Consider the following 26585-nt stretch of genomic DNA (forward strand, 5'->3'; position numbering starts at 1 on the left):
AAGAGCGTGTGTGTGTGTGTGTGTGTGTGTGTGTGTTTCTCTCCTTTTGGATCCAACACCTCATTGTCCAGGGTTTATGTCTTAATGTAACCACAAAAGACGCAGTCATTATCAAAGTGAACTCGTTAATTAGAAAGTAATTCTGAGCAAGCCTGTGGCTCTGCAGAGTGGTGCACAGAGACAGCCGAGCAGACACCCAGTCTTCTCTCTCCTTTTCATTCTGAGAGCGAGAGAGCGAGCGAGAGAGAGAAAGAGAAATATTTTTGCACAGTCTGTAAAGTTTGTATTCTAAACGTAGGTCTTGATATTTCCAAGAATATGAATCTATAAGAATCTGAATACCTTTAAAGATGAGGACTTTCTTTAATACTCACCCACGTATTACTTGTTGTTCTCATGTCAGACTTTGTAAACAAATGTATAAAATATTTAACACATTATTTATACATTTCTTGCCTTCATGGAAAGCCATTAATTGAGCACAGATATATTAGAAATAAAGTGCTATTTGCATGTGGAACTATCACGGGAAGCATGAAATCCATGTCTGCATGTTTCTGGTGACCTACTCCTATTGTATGGAGATATTACAGTGTGGCACGTGGTTGTAAACTTGCATCATATTTCTGGAGACGCAGCTGCTTCAAATCCCCGTAATCCACCATCAATCTGCCAACGATGAATTGCATCAGAAATAGAAAAATGCATGTGGATGAGACGTGTATATAGGCCTACTGACACAGGAAGAGTAGCCTCTGACGAAATATTTAGAAGAAAAATAACATTGAGAATGTAATCCACAATGAGTGACGGTTTACGCACGGATTTTACGCCTCAAATGAGACATTTATTGGTGTTTGTTCAAGTTGAATGGTCCCAGATCCGTATTTAATACCTTATTTTCATCAGTATTACTGACACCTAAGAATTGGCCTATTGCACAATATATTAACAATTGGTTATAGTAGTACTCTGGATAGATGCCTTCCTATTCACCTCCCATAGAATCATCCCGATTTGAAGTAAAACAATAAGATCTATATTCTTTATTAATAATTAAAAAAAAATGTCATATTGTTTTCCTCCCTGTGTTGAACTTTGAAAAAGTGCTAGGCCCCGGGCTGTTTATTGCTTATATCCAGACAAAGAGCCTGGAAAGCCTGCACGTTATCAATCTTGCTCGCCAAAAGGTCTGACAGCTCCTTGCCCTAAGAACACATTTAAACCATCTAACTCTGCCTTAGATCATATGTGGCCGCCAGGAAGACTGCAACAACGTGCTACTTATGGGGGGAAACTACACAACTTGGACGTTTCTTTAATAGGAATCCATTTCCGAATATGGATGTTCTACATAGAGCAGACAATGATATCGACATACACTATAGGTGGGTTATCTTATCCTGCTATATTTTCTTAAATGGAAGGAAAATCTACAACATTTTCGTTTTCAAAAGAACAACGTTAGTGGGAAATAGCAGCAAAAGAGTGGATTGACTGAGATGGCGAGAAAGAATCGAACGGATTTGCTTTTACACGGCGTCTATTGTCTGCAGAGGTGAGTGGGTGTTGGCATTCTGCAAAAACCCCATTCAATCCCACGCCGTTTCTGTCTTTGGGCTGCCATAATATATATATATATAATATATATATATGATATCATCTTGTCATAACTTCTAAAAACATTCTCTTACTGTATTTCGTGTTTCAAATAACCTACAATATAGTTGTTTTGATATTTCATTGCAATAGAGGCTATCTTGCATTGCCTTCGGCGCTGACAGGCAGATCGTGTGTTATTCTATTCCAAAATGTCCGGGACGGACAACAAAATATATGAAAACACCTTTTAGTTCTCTGCATGCCGTGAGAGAAGCCCATAGGCTACACGAAAATGTGATTTATTTGTTATGATTAAAGTTGATATTTGTACATAGGCCTAATGCAGTATCACACTGTCATCAGAGAGACACATTATGGTAATCATTTCATCAGAAAAATATCATCCAAACAGATGCTCAGTATATTGACTGTTTATTCGAGAAAAACATTTTGTATATATTTAGTTTTAGAACAAAGACGTATATCTTATGGTAGGTCTAAACCATTCAAGCTTATTTGGATATCAGATGTTTTTTCAGATACGAGGTGTAGCCACAAAATAGGTCTAGCCCGTGTTAAAAATTGTGTGAGGAATACAGAGAATCTATCGAAAAATATTATTTTTAATTATGCTATCATCATTTATTTAGTTATATCAATAATATATGAACATATACATTATTTATTATTACAGATGCACTTTTACTAAACAAAAAATAGTTTACTTTTATCCTTTTCATTTCAATTTTACGGCTAGAATTATTGTTTGTGTGTCAACTTCAACCCGAGATATAGCTGCATAAATCAATGTGACATTTTTGGTTGAATGAAGCTTAACTTCATTGTGATATGTATCTGGCAGGGTAGTGGACAGGAGCTACATTAACCGTCTGTCCCCCAGTCAAGACAAGACACCTGGGAAGCATGGCAGGAAAAAAAGTGGACTAGAAGGGAACCTTTTTTTCTCTTCGAGGACTAACGTTACTTATCGGAGGAAAGTAAACGTTCTCAGATTGTTGTCAGAATACTTTAATATTCCACATGGAAATTGTTATCAACAGCAATACCAAGTAGTAGTAGAATAGCTGCACTAGGCCTATTCATTTTGGGATCAATATAATAGTGAGAATAACCAGACATTACAAATAGTGTTTTAATTGTAATTAAGGGTTAATAATCTTACTGATATTTGACATTTTTTACTTTCTTTTGAAGTTTTCTGTTTAAAAAATCAAGCATCCTGTTGTATAGCGGATTCGGTTCAAGTCAGTGAATTGTTAGATCGAAGACAGATGACATTGATTAAAGGTCAGTTAATAGTTTGATGTTTGCATTGTCTTATTTCTATTCCTGAATTTCCTGAGCACAATAAAACCTTCTCTCACATGGATGTTATGTTTTGTCTTATGAATGAATCATAATCAGTCGAGTCGAATTATTGTTGGACCAGTATGACAATGTAATCCATACCTGCATTAAGCCCTTTGGGGGGGAATAGCTATGGGACATTATTTTCATGGAACAGGAAGTGAACACATAACATATCGAGTATTCCTGAACAGACATGTTGCAGTGGGATAGGAGGGGAGTAGTAAGACATGATGGATAAGACTGGGTATCCATTAGAAACATGTGTAGGTCTGTATATGTGGGGAGGAGGATCATTCACAATGGCGATGGCAGTGAGTGGGACTAGAGAGATGACTATCCACCTACATATGGTCTTGTTCTGTAGATAAACCTCCCCCACACAGACACAGCTCAAAGGATGATATGAGTGTGTAGTTACATATCCGGACATATGAATTCCTGGTAAGTCATACTCCCTTCCTGTAGCTATAGGGTTTATACCTTATGAATATAGCCTATAGGTCTAGGACATTATGCTGCTATGTTGGTCCCGGATATGACGGTAGAAGATGGATTCTGCGGAGAGGAGTATGTCACTGAACCAAAGATGGTGAATAAATAAAGATGTCCCACTTTGCCGTTTATCATTGAAAAAAGTTGTCATTTCAATACCGCTTAACGGAGTGGTTCTCCCATAGGAACCAGTGCATTAGCAGATGGGTCTGTTCTGCTTAGTTCATTGACTACATGAACCAGAAAGAAATAGGGAGTGGGATGTCTTGCTTCCTCTCCCCTCTCTGAACATCAAGGGCGTCCAGGAATTGGGTCAGGAGACGACAAGGCCTTGTGCTGAATGATTTAACAACGTCATTTGTTTTCAAACGTGTTTTGTAGTTATGAGGTAATATTTAGGCCTTTTTCAAATCATGTTTAAAAAACCCACCTTTTTTTTAGCTTGGCCTTTAATCAGAGATGTTATTGTTTAAAGCATCCTTTTGTGTTTTATGCTTTTTTATTCATCTATTTTATTGCTTCTGGTTTGCTTTTAAATCTTTCATGCTTTACTGTAACATGTGATGAGATTTTAAATGCATTTTAAATAAAGTTTGATTGATTTGATTAAATACTTTCTTAATCATTATTTGATATTTAATGCATAAAGGTGTAAATAATAATAGGCTTTCATTATTTTCAGGACCAGTATATTATGTAATGTTACCACTTGCCTCTCCGGCATTATTTGAAACCATTTCCAAAAGAAAAGAAACGGACAAATATCATATGACCTTTGCATTAAAGTGGTGTATATTGTATCATATGACCTTTGCATTAAAGTGGTGTATATTGTATCATATGACCATTGCATTAAAGTGGTGTATATTGTATCATATGACCTTTGCATTAAAGTGGTGTATATTGTATCATATGACCTTTGCATTAAAGTGGTGTATATTGTATCATATGACCTTTGCATTAAAGTGGTGTATATTGTATCATATGACCTTTGCATTAAAGTGGTGTATATTGTATCATATGACCTTTGCATCACAAGGGTGTATATACTATAGGCCTAACTGTGTGTTCATGGGCTCTCAATAATATCACAAAGCAAACAGAAGAAAATAACTGTTCTTCTAATCAGTCCAAATATATATTTTCTGATTTGACAGGGCACTGCTGTACATGTTTTAATCAGAGTTGTAATTTATTGTGGTAATTATATGGTTTAATAATTAAAGGAATTTGGAATTGGATTTCTTTTGCAACTTTTCATTGCAAAAGAGTCCACATAACTATGTTTATATCCTATATTTTGGGTTCCCAGGTGGTGCAGCGGTCTAAGGCACTGCAGCGGTCTAACCCTACACTACACTATACTACTTTTGACCAGAGCCCTGTTTCCCCTACCGGCCCGGTCAACAGTAGCACACTATATATATGGAATAGAGTGCCATTTGGGACGTAACCCAGGTGTTCATCATCACCATGACAGCTCTGTGAACTTCTCTAGTGAATCCTCAATAATGGCCTCTGTCATTGGAGCTGACATGGGACTTGATGTATTGGGGGCCGGGAGGGGGTCGGGAGGGGGCACCGCAAACAACATCCAAGCAGCGCTCTGTTTGAGCTAGCATGGCTCTTCAAATGGTCGCTTCCACCAAATACACGTTGAAAGTTGTCTACCCCTGACATAGTCAACTGAATGGAATCTACATTTTACATGCTGGACCTTTAGCTCTCTCTGTCTCTGTCTCTGTCTCTGTCTCTCTCTCTCTCTGTCTCTCTCTCTCTCTGTCTCTCTCTCTGTTCTCTCTCTCTCTCTCTCTCTCTCTCTCTCTCTCTCTGTCTCTGTCTCTCTCTGTCTCTCTCTGTCTCTCTCTGTCTCTCTCTCTGTCTCTCTCTCTCTCTCTGTCTCTCTCTCTGTCTCTCTCTGTCTCTGTCTCTCTGTCTCTCTGTCTCTCTCTCTCTCTCTCTCTCTCTCTCTCTCTCTCAGAGTGATTTACGCTCAGTACATAAACAACCCAATAAAACTAGGGTGCTCTGTGCTCAAGAACCATTACAACAGTAGGCTAAGACGTTAACACAACATTGAACTCACTTTGGGAAGCCTGAACAACAACATGTTGAGAGATTATTGACACCCTTGATCAAGATAAGCAAAAAATATTAAATAAATACTGAGCTACGTTGTATGCTCCAAATCTTTGTAAATGTCTATTATTTTATACTAATATAATTGCTCAGAGAAAGAGATTGTGTTTAATAAGTAATACTTTTTTTCAACAAAAAAAATAGGAGTCAAAAAATATTGGCACCCTGTTTTCAATAGTCTGGCACCCTCCCCTTGCGAGGATAATGTCACCTTTTTCTAAAATGGTTTATTAGATTGGAGAACACATTGGGAGGGAACTTATCATTCCTCTGTACAGAATCTTTTCAGATCTTTGATATCCTTCGTCTGCACTAATGGGCTGCTCTCTTCAAGTCAAACCACATGTTTTTCAATGGAGTTGAAGATAAAAGACCAAAATTATATTTAGCAAAATGCTAATTTTGTGGTCAATTAAAATATTTTGATGTGTTTTGGGGGTTATTGTCTTGCTGGAAGATCCACTTTCAGCTGCATCTAAGTTTGCAGAGGCAACCAGGTTTTTGGCTAAAATATCCTGGTACTGGGCAAATTTCATGATGTCGTTGACCTCAACAAGGACACCAGCACCAGTGGAAGCAAAATAGCCCCATAACATAAACAATACTTTTCTGGATATTTTCATGTCATCCTGCAAATAAACATCTGGAATTTTCTAAACCGCATTGGTACTTGGGCTGGTGCCATGGTCCGATGACATGAAAATATCACTTTTTGGCCATGCACACCAGTGGTGGGTTTGGCGTTGAAAGAAGGACACATATTATGTAACAGTACTGCTTCCATCCCTCTACTCGCCCCAACCTGGGCTCAAACCAGGGACCTTCTGAACACATCAACATCTGCCTCCCACGATGAAGAACCGTTTCCCACCACTCCACAAAAGCCACGGCCCTGCAGAGCAAGGGAAACAACTACTTCAAGGTCTCAGAGTGAGTGACGTCACCAATTGAAACACTATTAGTGCTCACCCCACTAACCATTTCACACCGGTTACACTTAACCTCCTCCTTTTCTGCAGCAACCAGTGATCCGGGTCACGGCATCAATGTAACAGTATTGCTTCCGTCCCTCTCCTCGCCCCAACCTGGGCTTGAACCAGGGACCCTCTGAACACATCAACAACTGTCTCCCATGAAGCATCATTAGCTATCGCTCCACAAAAACCGTGGCCCTTGCAGAGCAAGGGGAACAGCTACTTCATGGTCTCAGAGCAAGTGACGTCACCGATTGAAACGCTATTAGCGCGCTAACTGGCCTCCCTGTGGCTCAGTTGGTAGAGCATGGTGTTTGCAACGCCAGGGTTGTGGGTTCGATTCCCACGGGGGGCCAGTACGAGAAAAAAGAAATGTATGAAATGAATTGAAATGTATGCATTTACTACTGTAAGTCGCTCTGGATAAGAGCGTCTGCTAAATGACTAAAATGTAAAAAATGTAACTAGCTAGCCATTTCACACCGGTTACACATATGCAGAAAAGTACCTAATACCTACTGTAAAATATGGTGGTGGATCTTTGATGTTATGCGGCTATTTTGCTTCCTCTGGTCCTGGGGCCCTTTAAGGTCAACACATCATGAACTTACAGTAGCAGGATATTTTAGCCAAAAACCTGGTTGTCTCTGCCAGGAGGCTGAAACTCCGCAAGTGGATCTTCCAGCAAGACAATAACCCCAAGCAAAAATTCCCCCCTGAAATAAATGGTTCATTCAGTGCCATTATCGACGCAAGGAGAGGGTTGCAGAGTATATTGACAACAGGGGTGCCTATAATTTTGACCCCTATCTTACAAAAATGAAAATAAATTACTTTACTCTTTCTCTGAGAAATTGTATTAGTATAAAATAATTTAATTTCCCCATGTTTTTGAGCATACAAAATAGCTCAACATTTGTTTTTGCTAATATTTATCAAGTGTGCCAATCATTTCGGAGGTGACTGTAACTGTTCATCAGAACAGGTGAGAGGGACAAATATAGTTCTAAGCATTATTCTGATGAGATGAGAGGGGTCAAGACAAATCACCTCAGCTGTGACATTGCAACAACATGTCCAAGGGAGCTAAGCAGACAGAAGGGTTGAGGGGAAGAGAGCCCACTACAGCAGAACAACTAGGGAATAGGCTATTTGGAGACAGTGGCTAGATTCCAAACAGATAAACTCTCCCCCTCGGCCCCTCCCTTCTGTCCTTGATGACCCTCCCCCCTCAGCACCTCCACTCTGTCCTTGATGGCCCTCCCCTCTGCCCCGTCAGCCCCTCCTCTCTGTCCTTGATGACCCTCCCCCCTCAGCACCTCCCCTCTGTCCTTGATGGCCCTCCCCCCTCAGCACCTCCCCTCTGTCCTTGATGGCCCTCCCTCCCTCACAGATAAACACAGAGACTGGATTGGTGCTAGAAACAGGCAGAGGACCTGCATTATCAAACAGCTCAAGCAGAGGACCTGCATTATCAAACAGCTCAAGCAGAGGACCTGCATTATCAAACAGCTCAAGCAGAGGACCTGCATTATCAAACAGCTCCAGCAGAGGACCTGCATTATCGAACAGCTCAAGCAGAGGACATGTATTATCCAACAGCTCAAGCAGGCCAAGCCGAGGACATGCATTATCAAACAGTTCAAGTGGAGGACCTGCATTATCAAACAGCAGGTAGAGGACCTGCATTATCAAACAGCTCAAGCAGAGGACCTGCATTATCAAACAGCTCAAGCAGAGGACCTGCATTATCAAACAGCTCAAGCAGAGGACATGCATTATCAAACAGCTCAAGCAGAGGACCTGCATTATCAAACAGCTAAAACAGCAGGCCAGGCAGAGGACCTGCATTATCAAACAGCTAAAGCAGGCCAAGCAGAGGACATGCATTATCAAACAGCTCAAGTGGAGGATCTGCATTATCAAACAGCAGGTAGATGACCTGCATTATCAAACAGCTCAAGCAGAGGACCTGCATTATCAAACAGCTCAAGCAGGCCAAGCAGAGGACTTGCATTATCAAACAGCTTAAGCAGAGGACTTGCACTATCAAACAGCTCAAGCAGGCCAAGCAGAGGACTTACATTATCAAACAGCTCAAGCAGGCCAAGCAGAGGATCTACATTATCAAACAGCTCAAGCAGGCCAAGTAGAGGACTTGCATTATCAAACAGCTCAAGCAGGCCAAGCAGAGGACCTGCACTATCAAACAACTGAAGCAGGCCAAGCAGAGGATCTACATTATCAAACAGCTCAAGCAGGCCAAGCAGAGGACCTGCACTATCAAACAACTGAAGCAGGCCAAGCAGAGGATCTACATTATCAAACAGCTCAAGCAGGCCAAGCAGAGGACCTGCACTATCAAACAACTGAAGCAGGCCAAGCAGAGGATCTACATTATCAAACAGCTCAAGCAGGCCAAGCAGAGGACCTGCACTATCAAACAACTGAAGCAGGCCAAGCAGAGGACTTGCATTATCAAACAGCATAAGCAGAGGACATGCATTATCAAACAGCTCAAGCAGAGGACTTGCATTATCAAACAGCTCAAGTAGGCCAAGCAGAGGATCTACATTATCAAACAGCTCAAGCAGGCCAAGCAGAGGACCTGCACTATCAAACAACTGAAGCAGGCCAAGCAGAGGACTTGCATTATCAAACAGCATAAGGAGAGGACATGCATTATCAAACAGCTCAAGCAGAGGACTTGCATTATCAAACAGCTCAAGTAGGCCAAGCAGAGGACCTGCATTATCAAACAGCTCAAGCAGGCCAAGCAGAGGACTTACATTATATCAAACAGCTCAAGCAGGCCAAGCAGAGGACCTGCATTATCAAACAGCTCAAGCAGGCCAAGTAGAGGACTTGCATTATCAAACAGCTCAAGTAGGCCAAGCAGAGGACCTGCATTATCAAACAGCTCAAGCAGGCCAAGCAGAGGACTTACATTATCAAACAGCTCAAGCAGAGGACCTGCATTATCAAACAGCTCAAGCAGGCCAAGCAGAGGACTTACATTATCAAACAGCTCAAGCAGGCCAAGAAGAGGACTTGCATTAGCAAACAGCTCAAGCAGAGGACGTGCATTATCAAACAGATCAAGCAGAGGACCTGCATTATCAAACAGATCAAGCAGAGGACCTGCATTATCAAACAGATCAAGCAGAGGACCTGCATTATCAAACAGATCAAGCAGAGGACCTGCATTATCAAACAGATCAAGCAGAGGACCTGCATTATCAAACAGATCAAGCAGAGGACCTGCATTATCAAACAGATCAAGCAGAGGACCTGCATGATGAAATACTGCATTATTGCTCTCTCTCACATGCTGAGAATGTGTTTCGTTTGAAATGGATTAATATGGGAAAATCTACCAATTAAAGCTTAACTACTCTTTCTTTTATTGGTTTGGTTTCATTGGTTTCATTTTGGTGATAAAATTGGTGATTTATTGGCGATATTCTATTTATTAACACACCAAAGATATACAATGAATGCCCATCCATAACATGTAATGGGGTAAAGATAATTCTGCTGAACAGCCATTTTGTCGATGCAGTATCTCTATGATAATTAACATGAAGTCACCTCTCAAACCTCTCTCTGTTGCTCTGTTTGTGTCACCTTGGTCTCCTGTTTCAAAGTGAAAATGGACAAAAAAAACGGACTTTCAACTGCATATAAGTAGCCCGACGTCTGTCCACATCTTGGACAGGCGTGTTATTCTCGTATTTCCTGCGTGCATTGAACTACACACTAGAATACATGGTCGTTCGTCCCTATTGAAGCAGCCCAGCTGCAGGACATTTCGATCTCTAACGTGACGTTGCTTCCACCTGCTGGTTATACGACGACAGCAACACAAAATGACCGCATAGGTCAGTAAGTAGTTAGATAATGCATAGGCCTTTTTGTGACTGAATTACCATAATGTTGTGTTTCAACACATTAAATATATAGTTTTTAAAAAATGATAAGTTCAAATTGTTTAAATTGCTTACGATTCCTATTGCAATAGGACAACAAAGGCGAGGATTTGAGATTAGTCATTGGTTGGAAACGGCAATAAAACGTCGGTGTCAGCCAGCCTTTTGTGCCGGAAAACAACAAATGGATGTCTGGGCGCTGAAACAGTGTAATTGTTGGTGAACAGTCATAAAGTAATTGAAATAGAAAAAGCAGACAGCATGGCTGAGCCCGCGTTTTATGGAGCAGCTTTCTGGATTAAGACCTTTGAAGACCCATCTGCGTCACAGCGCGGCTAAACAACACCATAGCAGGCCCTGTGTGTGTGTGTGTGTGTGTGTGTGTGTGTGTGTGTGTGTGTGTGTGTGTGTGTGTGTGTGTGTGTGTGTGTGTGTGTGTGTGTGTGTGTGTGTGTGTGTGTGTGTGTGTGTGTGTGTGTGTTTGTGTGTGTGTGTGTGTGTGTGTGTGTGTGTGTGTGTGTGTGTGTGTGTGTGTGTGTGTGTGTGTGTGTGTGTGTGTGTGTGTGTGTGTGTGTGACTGGAAACATAGGTGTTTTCGTGTGTTTGAATATATGTTTTTTGAACGACGTGGTTAACCATGGTTGTGTGTAATTACAACCATTAAAATGTTTACCCCTTTAAAAATAGCCTGTATGAAAAGCATATTATAGTGATATTCAGACGCGAGGACTTGCATGGTGTTGCTTCCTTTCCGCTCTCAGTCGCTTTGCACCCCATAAACAGTTAAAGCTGTGATTGTGGTTTATTGCTGCATGGCAACCAATATCGTGTGCCAGTGCACATTGGCCAATAGCAAATAGCATGGGGCTGGCTTGTCCAATGTCCAGCAATGTGTTTTATATGTACTGTATGTTGGGATTCAGAACTCATGGTCGTGCTATTAACAAGGCCTAAAGGAAAGGGAGAGAAGGGGCTGTTGAAATGGTGTGTGGTGGTACTAAGCCAACATGGACTACACGGGAAATGCCCGCTTTAAATCCACTAATCCCATATAGGCCTGTAGGATTTACATCTGTTCGCTTCTTTACTACCTGTTTGGATATAATTATGCTCATAGGCCTAGCCTACCTATACTCTCAACCTTTTACTAAATAAATAACATTTTCTGTAAATATTGAGTAGGGATGTGTTTAATGTTGTAATAAATAGGCCTATTCATCCTGTGATAGTTTATCATACACAGCATTTATATCAGGCATAGGCCTATACATGAAAAATATGGTTGCCTTTTGAAATGAAAATTCTAACTGAATAAGATGAAGTGCTGTAGCAACTATAGTTCTGTTTTGGATAGAAGGAAATAAATACAAATATCTTGTCCGATGTTGGACATTTATCAACAATTAGAATCTTAGTAACAATTCATTCTCTGATTTCCAAACAATAAATATGGATTGCGACGCACAAAATAATTTGACATTTTATTTGATATTTCATACAAACGACTCTTCATTTTAGAATCGAAATACTCTGACATTGAGGTATTTTGCGTGTGCACAGTGTTGCTCTAATTCCATAGACAAAACTGTTAAGGATTTTTATCCTAGCAATTAAAAAAAAATCTCACACCGACTAAACATGTTGCTTTCGGCAAAAAAAACTCGAAATAAATAAATAGTCTGACAGGTAGTTGAAACACATTCAGGTAGTCAACGCATAAACATTAATAGGCCAATAACAGACTAAACTCTGGGTGAAAAAAACACAACCAATTCATGAAACATTTCATGCAACGAACATTAGACAATGTCTAACATGTAATCTGTGTGCATTAATGAAATGATTTACCAATTACATCCAAGTTATTGAGATAACATCAAGGTACCAAACAGAACACTCTAGGAAGAAAACAGGCCGACAGATTTTACAACGACGACAACACAACAGTCCTACACAACACAACAGACTATAGATCAAGCAAAATGTGGATAGATTGGCAACTATTTTCTAGAAATATCTTCGTTTCCTGAAAGTCCACCAATTGTAAGTATTCACAGTTTATTCTACGGGTCTACAGGCCCGCACTGCTCGCATTTTAACATGTCTTTCGACGGTCCTTATTCCCTTTCTTCATCTTCATCCGGCGGTTCTGAAACCAGATTTTAATTTGTCTCTCAGTCAGATGAAGAACTCTTGCTACTTCGTATCTACGGTCTCGGGGGAGATACATGTTAAACAGAAACTCCTTCTCCAGTTCCAGAATCTGATGCTTAGAGTATGGACAGCGCTTTTTTCTGCTGGATTTTGCATGAAGCCAGTTGGAAGATGGGTCATCTGAAAGAGGGTTCGACAAAAGCGAGACAGAGCTCATGAGAAAGTGTTTTCCACAAGAGTCAGAATGGTATTACAAACTGTGGATGACGAACAACAGCAGCAGGTCTTGCTGAAATAGCCAACATGCAGTAGCTAATACAGTCAGCCGTTTATGTGCTCGTTTCGGCCTTCTGACCCTAAGGCCTAGTCTACTGCCCACAACAGTGGGAAATAGTTTTGTCTATCATAATCCAAACAGCAAAATCATGGTTTCTCACAGTAAAAACTAAGTCGAGGAGGGGACGACATTTTGCCGCTGTGAGGCAGCTGCTTTGGTCCAACATGTAGCAAATAGCAAAATCATATTATCTTTCACAGTAGGTTACAAACTAGATCGAGGAAGGAGGGGTTTTGCTACTGTCGGTCAGTGGTACTGCTTTGGCGCAATATGGATCCATTCGTTATCAAATAATGGATACAATAATTCGACGTAAACTCAACCTTTACAGCAGGCCTATATTATATCATAAATCATTTATTAACGTCAGCCTCTGACCTTATATTTCTAGATTCCTGCTTAATTCAACATGAATGAATTCCAAAGATCGAGACATATGAGATCATGATCACCATTACGCATGAAGCCAAATGAAAGATGCCGTGCTTACTTGTGTTGATCTCCCTCTTTTCCTCTACGGTTGATGTGCTGCTCTCTTCGTTGGGTTTGGAGAAAATGGCATCACACGCAATCGTATCCTTCTCTGCGCGGAACGGTCCGTTGTCAATGTCGGACACAAGAGGTGTGTGCGTTTCCAGCGTTGTGCAGTCCCCATTTCCTATCAGCGGCTCCGGTTTGATATCATAGTTCATATTTGACGATAATCCCGTTAAACATATCGACGTAGAAACCGGTTCCAACGCCCAGGAACGCATAAACATCCCATCGGTATCTCCTGTTGGACAATGGTGGTGTAAATAGGGCTGGTGTGTTATAGAGGCGCTGCTCGGGGGCTGATGAGCAGAAATGGGACTCCAAGACGCACTGAAAATAGAAGATTTCGTCTGCAAAGGGCAAGATTCCTGACCGCCATATTCAGTTAGCATCGGCTGGCTCGCCTGTTCCAGCCCTGGTCCGCTTGAGTATGTGTGTGCCATAATATCCCCTTGGTCGCGGGGAAGATGAGAGTCTGCATAGTAACTAAGCGTGCCTAATGTCGACATGACAACAAATACACAAAGCCAAAGGCAACTAAACTTCCACTGGAATATATTTAGAAAAACAGGATCATGATACTACTTCGCTGCACCAAGAACCACCACATTCGTTCAATAAATTGAACCTTGGCTGGGATTGGATTGGGTGCCGCAGACACGTGACCGTGGGACAGAACAATAAATAATAAATCAGTCTACTCAACGAGCTAAATGGTCACCATTTTCCTCCGTTATATTTTTAATAGCAAAGTCATATGCCTATATCATTTTATACCAGCAGTAAGGTTTATGATTTTGGTTTTGAAATGAGACTTTAACGTTGATATGTTTTATATATGTCTAGAAAGTGAGAGAGTATAGAATGTTTTTCTAGCCTCCTTAAAAAATAAAGGAATGCAGCAATGTAGTAAGGCGCTATATCTCCATTGTGACATATAGTCGTTACTACGCGCAGAATAAGAGCCATTTATTTCCATCTAAGAACTCTCACCACCGATCTAAAATGTGGAATTCTATAGAATGAATTTATTCAATAAATGATCCAGTATCTATCAACATAATTCAGTCCATTATTTCCTATAGGCCTATAAGGGCAAAAACTCCGAGGTTATTCCAAAGACTTGATAGCATTAGATTGGCGATATCGTTATATAGAACTTATTAAATAGGACTCTGAAAGAAAATACACGCAGCAATATTATTTGGCCAAATACATACCCACATTTAAACATAGTAGACCTGTGAGTTAATAGGCCCATGTACTATAGGTACGCTGATGTGAGTGTGTTGACATTTGCCATATTAATCATATTTGCCATGATATGCCATTTGATGTATTCATAGTAAAGTTACAAGCAAACCTATAGGTTACCATATCTGCTGTGGCGTACATCGTATTCATTGTTATTAGGCTTTTACATGTGTTATTCACCTGATATGCCGATTACCATCCGAGTAATGCTCTTCAAATGGCTTGAGATTATTCCATTTGGCTTCACTTAAATAAGGACAACAGAAACAGAAAATATTGTAGTGATACTGTCTCCATTGCTCTGGGATATGAACGTTTAAATGTAAAACATTATATATGTAGACCTATGTAGCCATATAGGATAAACACACCGAGGGCCTGTTTCCCGGACACAGATTGAACCATAGTCCTGAACTAAAAATAATGTTCAATAGAGAATCTCCAATGGAGAACTCCCATTGAAAGGGCTTTTCAGTCATACATTTTTTAAAATTATTTATTATAGTGTGTATTATTAATTCCAACGAATGAATTAGATCTTACTTACCAAATTATTGTCCAAAATCAATTCGAAAAAGTTAAGACCGAATCTAAAAATGCATACCTCACATAGGCTTTTATTTGATAGTAAGACCAGGACTATTATTTCTATTTAAGACTGCAAAACACAGGCATATACAACCATTTACACAATATGTGTACACAAGGAACAAGCTCTGTGTATTCTACCATCGAATTAGTGTTCAGAAATAAAAATACTTGTACATAGTAGCATCAACATATCCACGTGTCAATAGATTGTGGAGAAAGATCCCGTTGTGTTAGTGTGGAAAACCAGAACAGACCTTACTATTTATGGACCAATGAGTGAACACTAGGACTGTCTGCGCGGCGCTTTTAGCTATCAAAGTGGGGAGAGAGAAAAAACGTTAGGTGCTATAGCAGTCTGTTTTTATCACGGGGGCTATTTAGTTGTTTTTCTTTAGGTTACAACCTGGCTGTCTGGACTAAATATCGCCAATAAAATCCATCCTTTGTGTCCATTGTGTGGCGCAGCAGACGCATCCGGCACTTCGAATGCGTGCCACTGGGAACGCTGCAGCAGCGCACGAGGCATTGGCCAGACTGCAATGATCATAACCGAGGCCTTGCAGTCCTTCCTCTCCCTCAAGCCAACTCGCTATCTCTCCCTCTGAGACATACAGGCCGCGTCTATTGCTCGTCTTTTGTTGTTGTTTTGAATAGATATGGCGATATATGTGAGGAACAAAATGTTCCTTGCAGCCCTGATTTTTTTTGTTCGTTTTTTATTTTTGTTATATACATCAGACCCGGCGCCAGGATAAAGTGACTAAGGGGGCAGTTGAAATTGGGGAATGGACTACATTTGGGGGGTTCTTGCATTGGAATTATATTGAATTATGCTTATATCACGCTGTACCACAATAAACATAAAGTTAAAAAATGCAGAGACTCCGAGATTTTTTTAGTGCTTTTGAAGTCACCGATTGGCGCGATTGGCACTGTATGCATGCTTATAATAGCCTAAGGTCGACATGAGAGACAATACATTTCCGCAGACACATGACATAAATAAATGCATCGGATTTGTTATAGAATATTCTACACACGACTAGGCCACTCGGTAAATGTAGCCTTCTTCCTTCGGGGCACAGCTCTGTTGCCAGAGACAATTTGGAGTGTTCTGTGAAGCGCAGAGTTTTTACTGAGGCAATTAAGGCAGTTTCGTGTGGTGGGGGAAAATACAGCCTAACAACACGAAACTACCTGAACCCCTCAACAGCCCTCTTTCCTCCTAAAGAAATAGATATAGTCTACAAGCATTCATTCATTCCGTTCGCACAACTGGAACATATACCGTGGAAATCATAGGGATCCTATAATTCACTCTCATTCTATGCGTAATTGTAATTAGATGGTCAACATTCTAGCATTTCTCAATGTTCACACTTCTTTTACGCATAACACAACATTTGCACACCTGAAAAGATACAGTCCAAATGGTGTGTCTTATTGCGTGCATATTTCACAGCGCTCCACATGTCGACAGACTTAGTGTCCTTTCATAGATAGCATATGATGATGAACCAAACTACCGCCAGTAATGTCCTTGAGAAAATAATGTTGTTTTCCGGGTCATTTTGCCACCGGAAAACATAATGTTGTTTTCCGGGTCAATATCCAATACACCCTGCAGTAAACAAGATCTATCCCGATGGAGTGTCTTTGACCATAAAACTTCGCAATGGTCATTTCATTTGTATCTATTTAGCCAGGAGAGTCCACTCAGTAACACATGCCACTCTTTCCCAGGGAGTCCTAGACAACAAGGGTAGTGCTTGCATCATGTCTATGACTCAGGCAATGATTCCTATTGACATGAAGGGCATCAGCGTCACACAAGAGGAAACTGTTGTTTTTTTCTTTACTGTAAAACCAACCTGCAACTGAAAAATGGAAGCTCGTGGAATAAAGAGGGGGGCTATTCCTCTCGTGTGTATGAAAGATGACATTCTATACAGGAGAGATGATCTGTGGACTAAAGCATTCCAATGCAAGGTAAAAACGTGCCATGTTTTTATTCACTTACTTAGTGAGGCCAACAGACAACATATCAATTCATTTCACAGTATAGTCTCTCTATAGACAAAGCAATGACAATATGGGCAATATTATTAAAACGGTTTGGAGAATAAAAATATGAATACAAATATGAGAAGGCAAACTGTAAACAATATTTACAAGTCTCAGATAAGTTTCTTGTTTATAAATAAAACCCTTAACAAAATAGTTATTGTGTGATGCTTTTAGTATATATGGCTATAATACCAGCAAAATGTGCAGATATTAAATATCAAATCCATCGAGGGTCTTTAGCCATGACGTAACGTAGGCCTATATTGCTACAGGTTACAACATTTCCCCAAGAGCTATTCCAGCATGCACAGATGTCAAGGTGGCTATATACATTTATTATGTACCACGAATGCCGATATTGTGCAGCTCTGAAACACTTAAGTCGTTCCATATCTATATTAACTGTTGGTATATACATAAAGGGAGCAACCATATGTTATGACAGTATAAATACATAACCACGACAAACAAAACAGAGACGTATTCAGGTAAAATGTCCACAAAACGACATATCAATAAGTTAGCAATAGTAGCCCTAACCTACACGGTCATATTCACACGACAAGAGGTTCTCGAAGGAAGGCGCTCTGGCCATTGATGGAGGACGGAGTCAAATACTGCACGAATGTCTCACGAAAAACTGAAGTTGTTCGCTAGCTCCCGATAGCTCCTGTTTTCCCGACTCATTTTTTTCAGTTTCATTCTTCGGTTTTGGAACCAGATTTTGACTTGCCTGTCTGTCAGGTGGACGCTGCGGCTGATCTCCAGGCGACGCTCACGAGTCAAGTACATATTGAAGAGAAATTCTTTCTCTAGCTCAAGAGTCTGGTGCTTGGTGTAGGGGCAACGCTTTTTCCGGCCACTCTTCGCTGTCAGCCAGTTAGCTTTGGTTTCAGATGTTCCATCTCCTGTAGAAAGAAATTGAAAGAGAAATTAGTGCGGGCAACATATCTTTTTTTCATGCTACTGCACTGATGTAACTTTAAAATAATTGTTACCCAAATGTAATTATTGTACACAGAAATAATGCATTCCCCAATTCCATAACATGTTTGCATCTATAGACAAACACTGACGTAATACCTATCAAAATAAAAAGTGTTGTCTAAAATGATCTTTAAATAGCCATCCTGAGCCCATGAGTTTATTTGACAGTAATACGAAGTTAATGTAGACACACACACACACACACAATGCCCGTTGTATGCACATATTTTGTATATATCCAAAAACCTAAGCTATTACATCAACGTTGTGCTCAAGATTCACTTAATTATATTTCAATGTAATAATAGGCCTTTATTAAGACATAAAAGTAACTCATAGTCTTCTGAAATGATGGCTGCAGTTGATGGTTTATGGGGAAGACTGAGGACATCAACGCGTTGTATTAGACAGATGGACTGGACAGGATTGGCCTTGCTGCTCCTCGTCATAAAATAATATAAAAAAACTGGAGGAAATCCCAGCTCGTGGCCACTCTGTCAAACCCCACAAAGACATGCCTTTACCGCTGCGCATATAACCCACATATGGGGAAGTTTTCATGTCCACAATATAATCAGTAGGATATGCCTCTAAAAACCAAGGTTAACGCCAAGGCACAGCTACACTGACTCGGGGGCATTGACACTACACTCTCTCCATGTACACCCATCAAGATCCCATTGTCATAAACGTCATATTTTGGATTTAGAGCAGTACTCACCTTTAACGGGTTTGTCTGGACTTTCTGCACAGCTCTCGGTGGGTTCGGGGGAGGACAAACCATCTACGGTCGATGTCCGGGTGTCCTCATCCGGAGCACATGGCGGTGGTTCAGGCAGTGCTTCACTCTCCCTCCTGCCTGTATCCACCACCGGAGTAGGAGATGGCGGTGAGGGGTCGAAACGGGCCGGACGTTGTAGAGCGAAGTGATTATGCTGTGGGTTCCGCTGAACGTCTTGATAAACCTTTGAAGAGCTATATGTCTGAGACAGGCGGAAGTAACCGGGAACAGGCACGGTGCTGTTTGTAACCGGGCATGATCCCGGTGTTAACCGGGAATAGGAAATGTCTTCCCTCGTTGTTGACCCTTTAAGACACTTCTCTGATTCATACAGGCAATACGCATTCTCCTCTTTGATGCTCGGAGAGAATGAACAATGAGCAATTTGCTGGTGGTTGTTCGGTTGATCTACTCGACAAGATCTCGACGTCTCTAGCCACGTTTCCGTCCCTTGAATATGTGAATACGGGCCAGATGAGGGTACCATAGTTTGAGAATTGCTCTCGTTGCGTTTACTGAACCCCGAGAAAAAAGCGCGGTTGGGTAGTCCATAGGAGTACTCCGAGCCTGGTGGCATATACACGCCGTTACTTTGGTAGTATGAGGCACCGCTCTCGGTTCGTCCGTGGATTAAGGAGTCCACTAAGAACGAGTTTCCACTGTGGTTGTCAGAGCATGACATCGTTGGTGTATAATTTGACGGAGGATGAGGATAGCCCTTTCTGGCTGACATTTCTTGTGCAAAACATGCTGAATATAATTACAGATACTCACACTTCTCTGCACTTCAGCTGACAGCCAATTAAAACACAAGAAGAGAGACTCCTCCCATTGAAAGCACGTAATGCCAGTATGCTATATTCATTTTGTTTAGAGATTTAATATAATACATGAAAAGTAAAGGTAAGTGTTGTATTTAAAGGTATCAGTTCAACCTAAAATGGTGGCTAGATAGGATAGGTGATATGACATGGGCTGCATTACCTTTTACGATAATCTGTGTTGTAAACATTGACCTCATGCACCCTCTCACACACACACACACACACACACACACACACACACACACACACACACACACACACACACACACACACACACACACACACACACACACACACACACACACACACACACACACACACACGAGAGAGAGGGGAAGATATAATCATACACAAATAACTATTTACATGTGAAGGGACAGTGCAAATAACTGCAGATGTCTTCAGACCTTAAACAGTTTAGTGGAAAGCTCGTTACACTTTCCTCTCCAGGAAGCGTCAAAACATTGCACTGTTCAAGTTCACAGAACATTGTGACAAAATATCTATTTGACTATTAGTTAATGTCCCTTAGTTACAAGCGTGAATGTGAGCTATTTAGCTACCAATTACAGATGATTTTACATGCGTAAACAGTAATCAACAGCCTGGACATTATAAAGGCTAATAAGGCCTACATGAAGCCACAACAACATTCGTTTTCTACTTTGCTGCTGGTTAAGTCAGAAACAAAATAGGCTGTGGCAAAGATTGTTTACCTATCTTGTTAACATAATGGGAAATATAATCTGAAACAAATACGTTACAAACACGTTATTTATCAAAGACGTGCATTTGTTATGAAAAACCTTGTGCGTAATTGGTGCGTAATGCATTTTACAAGTGTACAACTCGGCACGTTTAGATGATTTTATACACCGGCAGAACCAATTTCTGTGGGATCCCATTTATTTCCTTCAGAATCCAATTGAAAACAATATCCTCAGACTCATATCCCCAAACTGATTAGAAATAGATTAGGCCTATGGAAATCCTAGCAATAGCTGAGTTGTGTGCTTCTAACCACAGCCTTTATAAATACCACTGCCTTTATTATTCCCCCATGCAGTTGGGAAAAAGCTCATCCTTGCTATGTTTGTTACTATAATTACCACGGTTATATTACGTTATTGTTCTGACACCAAAAACCCTATATGGTGCGACTTATTTGGGGTTTTATCTGATTTAGAAATTAATAAAAAAAAATGAATAGCCTAAGCCATTGATTTGAGTGGGTACTAGTCTCATGACGTGCGTAGAATAATTTCAACAGCCTATTTATTTACCTCTAGCCAGTGGTACTTTAAGTTATTATTAAGTTATTATCATACTTAAAATCATTTAATGCATGTCTCCTTATAGCGGCTAATAAAATCACATTAACAATGTTTCCTCTGTTCCAAGTTATTCTTGCAACGGGACAAAAAAATATGCCTGCGCCCCTCGTGCGTAATGTGGCACTTTACTACATCCGCTAACAGCGATTTTATTTTTCACTGGAGACTAAAAAGCCCTCCGGTAGGCTATGGGATACTCAGCTAGAATGTTCCCCTTCCCAACACACACACAAACCAAACACATTTTATAATCTAACGTTTCGTATGACTTAAATAAGAATCATTTGAATAGGTCCTGTTATTTTCCCAGAAAAACGCCATAGACATCTCTAGACAGGATAAGGCCTATGTTTAAAACAATTTTCCATTTAGAATACTGGTTATATTGAGATGTATACTGTGTAAAATAACCACAAGCTATTCTGTGCTGTGAAACGGTAGGCAGGCCTATTCACTCATCCTCTCCCACACGGAATACATTGGTTCTAATACATTGTGTCATCTAATATTATATTTCCAATAATGTGTATTTCAGCTATAAAACAGCTTTATATATTATTTTCTAGCAGGATAGAAAGGCTCCTTACAAAAACGCCTCACTTTATCCCATTTTACCAAGAAAAAATGGACCACACGCGTATTTGTTTTCCCATTTCGAGCATTTTGAAATATATTTCGATAAAAATAAGAGAATATGTAACAATTATACACACATAGGGATAATTACCTGAACAATGAAACCCTGTAATGTAATGAGTCTGTGAATCGTTGGATGTTTGATGCATGGGAAGTAGTCTCGGCCAGAGTTCCGTCCACATCCACGGCATTGATCCATGACATTGATCCGAGCAGCGCCTCCCAGTGGAACAAACAAACAACCACGTTCGAACTGCAGATTCCATCCGGAATATATTCCTGCCCGTGCACGCTGAGCTGCTGAGACAAATGAAGCAGGAAAAGTCCGCGAACACAAGCTTTCAATGCTCCCAGGCAGGCCGCCGTTGTTTTTAAAGCCCTTAGTCACAGTTAATAACCTTGGTCTCAGACGGTTTATTGCACTACACTCCAATTGTACAAATGCTCCAGTCGAAGGCGCGTTTTATGGCCAAGTTGCTGCAGCAACAGGGAGGATGTCCGTAAAGGCGGCATTCCGGCTAGCCTGACCGGACAGGATGCACCGCCCAAGACCATCACCCGGACTGGCTGCAGCCGGCCATCTACACCAGCTTAATGCTGCTATCCCTCTTAATTGGTGTTTTCACTAGCCCACTATTCATGAACGCCCATAGGCTTTGAACTATAAGACATTAACCGAAATATTGACAAACATTAGCCAACTTTACACATAGGCCTAATACACAATCAGTAGGTCTAATATCAACATTTGGCAATATAATAAAACAACAACTGATGAAGTTTATTTGAAATGTAGGCCTACCTTAAGTATTTAGCTTGATTTATTTCAAGTAGGCTATACATTCTCTTTTATAGGCCTAGTATTATTTTTGAAACAATAAACTTAAACGCGGGACATTTCAACTCCAGAAGGTGATTGTATATAAAAGTCGTCCGGTGATAGATGGTTTAGCATGGTACATAAAGTTGAATAAAATAACGTGCTAGTCAACCTTTTGGGTGGAACTTCCGTAATGGATATTTAACATTAATGGCAGAGGATCCCATTTCGGCCCATGGGGGCAATGTAAAGTCAAATACATCATACATCTGATATGACCCACGCAGCCAGGTTTTATGTCGAGAATCATACAAGCAGATATTTTCTCCAGACATATAGACCCATTCATCTAATTTAGAAAATAAACTAAGAAAACAAACGGAAAGGTCTCGACCTGTGACTCGTATGTCTCCAATAGGGTGTGTGAAATAGGCTAAGCCTATATAGGGCCTAATCATTCCAAAAACCATCGTAGGGTATTTACACCGAGGAACATTTGAATTGGCTCAAAAATGAAGACCAAGAACTAAAATGTCCCAGAAATAGGCCGTTTCAGACCAAGAACTAAAATGTCCCAGAAATAGGCCGTTTCAGACCAAGAACTAAAATGTCCCAGAAATAGGCCGTTTCGGCTGAATGTATTGGAGCAGCTTTTCTCTTACCAAAAACGCAGGAAAATAGCTGATATGTTCCGACATTGAGAACTTAAACAAAACGAACACTTTCAAGTATCAGGGTTGATTGAACAATTTTACAATATAACCTATGTATGTCGAATATTTCACGAGAACAAAAACAATGACAATCAATGCATAAATAACAGGCCTATTTTAAACTATAGCCTTGTCCTTCTGCGCGTGTGTAATGGCGACAACAAACAACCAACACAGTTTGGGATAAATCATGCCTTCTCGTCATGGAAAAGGTATGTCCCCTTTGTAGGCGTATATATAATAAATGTAAAGATACAGGTTGTTAAATACGGTACAGGGTTAAATGTCGAATTTGACATAAAATGGGCGCGCGTAAATCAAACGTTCGTGTAATTCATGCATTATGCATTGATGCCAATTAAATAATTTGTTCGAAAATGTGACTTTTACGCAAGTTAGGATTCGACCAAATATATGTTCTGTTTTGGTGGCACCACACTTTCGTAACAACAAATAGCAAGATCAAAAGATCAACAAGAAAATCACCTAAAATGAAAATAGGCCAATAGACCTAATAATAATAATAATAATAATAATAATACACTAGATATTACTCTCAACAAATTAAGTATGGTGGACAAATAAATCTACAAATGTCCGTCCATCACCGGAGGGGTGTAATCAGGAATTTGCAGACCAACGAACTTGAAATTAGCGATTGAGCTTCATGCATGCCTTGTCTGAGGGGAAGAAATCCATCAGCCAGTGTTACAGCATAGGGTTCGTGGTATAATACTGCAAACGGTCTCTGTTCAGTTTCTTCTCTTTCATCCTCCTGTTTTGAAACCAGATTTTAACTTGGCGGTCGGTGAGATTGAGCATCCTCGAAAGTTGAAGACGTTTCTCCTTGTTGATGTAAACACTGAAAAAGAACTCCCTCTCCAATTCTCTGATTTGGTATTTGGTGTATGGACATCTCTTCTTACGGGTTCTCTGTCCACCTGAAAGGAAGAATTGCAATTCAGATAGAAAGATCAAATAGGGAGCTGCTTTCGTTCTGTGAAAAATACATAAATGGTGTCAAAAGGGTAATAAACAAGGGTCTAAATAGACTGACAACAAAATAAGTTGTGGCTTTTGTAAAAAATATATATCATAAAAACTAAAACTGAAAGCCTAAAACTGGATAAATGTTTTTGGCCATGTTTTGCTTTTAATAAGCATGAAATCCCAACATTTCTATGCATATTTAGAGACATTATGCAACATAATCATGACATTTCTTAGAGTTCAGTAATGGAAATGAGGGGTGGTAAAAAGCAATAGCCCTAATAATAACACTTCTGGACAACATCAAACACCTCACAAAAGGAACATCATTAGAACAACGCAGTGGTAAACGCTTTCTAGTGCTGTGTATACTAGCCTAATGTATTCTACCGTGTATGCTGTGCTTTCTACACATTTTCTATGTAATGTGTATGTTTTTATAGATTTTATGGATCCCAGGACTCTCTGGAAAACACTGCCCACTGTGCAAAAACGGGTTGAATCAACGTTGTTTCCACGTCATTTCAACAACAAAAAAATCAATATGATGACGTTGAATCAACGTGGAAAAACTGATTGGATTTGCAAAAAGTCATCACCATAAGGGAATTCTTTTTCACCCAACTTCTAACCTAAATCCAATGACATGGTGAATTGTTTTGTTGCTTTCATGTTGAATTCACGTTAGTTGGCAACTCAACCAAATGTAAATCAAAACTAGACGTTGAACTGACGTCTGTGCACAGTGGGTGGCAATTGTTAGTGAGTGGACTATCCTCCTGGCTAAAAATATTAAAGAATGAATAACATTTTTTAAATTATTTACTTTCTCACTTTATACTATATCACTAAGATTATATTAATATAATAACAATATACCATTCAGGTTATAGGGGGAACCATGCAGCACATATTCAATACGTTCCTGAGTTATAATGTATAAAAATATAATTTTGCAATAAATCTATCAATTCATTAATTTCTCGTTGCAGTCGTTTGATACGTTATGAAAAGTAAGCCAAGCTATGCGTCTATAAACTGGAACAACTAATAGGCCTACAAAGAATGCTGGAATATTTTAAAATGGGAAATTCTGTCTTTCTCGGCCAATTTCAGTTCCAAGCACGTGATCTTGTCGTTTATAACAACGTTTTTGTTGGGGTAGATCTCCAGCCCCACAATAAACCTTATGCGCTTATAAAACAGCATATAAACGCCTTAACAGCAGCGCGTTAGATTGCAAACTTTCTCCCAGAACTGGTGCACGTCGTCTTTATACTCACCGCTGGCGCTATATTTCTCGTCATTGTTGCCGGAAGAAGACACGGGGCTGCAGCTCACCTCGCCCGGCGGTCCCTCCTCTGTATCCCGGCACTTGTCGGAGCCGGTCACCGGAACTGTAGGTTGTTTGGTGGCAGTTCTGTCCACGGAGTGTTCGCTTGTTGGTGTGGTGTCTGCGCTCCCTTGAGCAGTATCGAAAAACTGATCAAAGGATTGCGGTAACACTCCATTCCTACTCACACTGCCCTGGAGACTTGATGTAGGATTGGAGCTGCTGAAGTGATAGACATCACTGGAGTTATTTTTCGTGAATATTTCCCCCAAGGAGGTCGAGCTTGATAGACAGTCCCTATGCACCGTGTCCTCAGTGGGGTAGCAGTGTGACATACCGCCCCTATGGTGGTGCCATTTACTGGAGCTACCAATGCCATGATAGTCTCTGAAAGATACTTCTCTGACAGACGGAAGCTGTGGCAGAGTTGAGGATGGGTAGGAATATGTCATGGGACAAGAAGACTGACTCTGATGGGACAAAAAAGGAGGGAGGCTTGAGAAGTCTGTTCCCGAGACGTAATAGGTGCAGCTGCCGGGCAAATACATATTAGACCCAACTGGGACCCGCTCATCAAAATCCATAATGATTCGATCTTGCGTAGCCTGTAGCCTACTCTAATAGTCTACCAACCCTCCCTTCGCATCGTTCCTATGTGCTGCTAGGCTCCAGTCACTTTGAAGCAGATCCGTTGAGCAACAAATTCTAAGACGTGAAGCTGAC

At 40.4% G+C, this 26585-nt stretch overlaps 3 protein-coding genes, 1 long non-coding RNA gene and 1 other non-coding gene across 5 annotated transcripts; 2 read left to right on the forward strand and 3 right to left on the reverse strand.

Annotated features, from left to right (window-relative positions):
* The first annotated feature begins 144 nt into the window (after positions 1 to 144).
* Positions 145 to 4531, forward strand: LOC123727811 (uncharacterized). The gene is made up of 2 exons (XR_006759736.1): positions 145 to 1558; positions 2465 to 4531. It is a non-coding gene; the product is annotated as an uncharacterized lncRNA (long non-coding RNA).
* A 2327-nt stretch (positions 4532 to 6858) lies between these two features.
* trnaa-ugc (transfer RNA alanine (anticodon UGC)) lies at positions 6859 to 6933 on the forward strand. Its single transcript has one exon. It is a non-coding gene; the product is annotated as a tRNA-Ala (tRNA).
* Positions 6934 to 12513: 5580 nt separating this feature from the next.
* Positions 12514 to 14085, reverse strand: hoxa9b (homeo box A9b). Its single transcript, NM_001139572.1, has 2 exons — positions 13489 to 14085; positions 12514 to 12841 (listed from the first exon to the last, which is right to left on the reverse strand). The coding sequence occupies exons 1-2, from the start codon at positions 14039 to 14041 to the stop codon at positions 12603 to 12605; spliced, it is 792 nt and encodes a 263-aa protein (NP_001133044.1). The 5' UTR covers positions 14042 to 14085; the 3' UTR covers positions 12514 to 12602.
* Positions 14086 to 18007: 3922 nt separating this feature from the next.
* hoxa10b (homeobox A10b) lies at positions 18008 to 19894 on the reverse strand. Its single transcript, NM_001139571.1, is given in 2 exon segments — positions 18008 to 18352; positions 19153 to 19894. Coding segments are annotated over 2 exon segments (1020 nt in total). The 3' UTR covers positions 18008 to 18074.
* A 4282-nt stretch (positions 19895 to 24176) lies between these two features.
* hoxa11b (homeo box A11b) lies at positions 24177 to 26575 on the reverse strand. Its single transcript, NM_001141672.1, is given in 2 exon segments — positions 24177 to 24480; positions 25813 to 26575. Coding segments are annotated over 2 exon segments (867 nt in total). The 5' UTR covers positions 26447 to 26575; the 3' UTR covers positions 24177 to 24247.
* Positions 26576 to 26585: the final 10 nt, after the last annotated feature.

Source organism: Salmo salar, chromosome ssa02, assembly GCF_905237065.1.
Source record: "Salmo salar chromosome ssa02, Ssal_v3.1, whole genome shotgun sequence".
NCBI lineage: Eukaryota > Metazoa > Chordata > Actinopteri > Salmoniformes > Salmonidae > Salmo > Salmo salar.

Bases quoted from the DNA above. Each gene is read 5' to 3' on its own strand.
- hoxa9b (NM_001139572.1), bottom strand. From the start codon at position 14,041: ATGTCGACATTAGGCACGCTTAGTTACTATGCAGACTCTCATCTTCCC. The intron at 12,842-13,488 runs GTAAGCACGGCA...ACCCTCTTTCAG, and splicing joins AAAGAGGGAGATCAACACAA to ATGACCCATCTTCCAACTGG.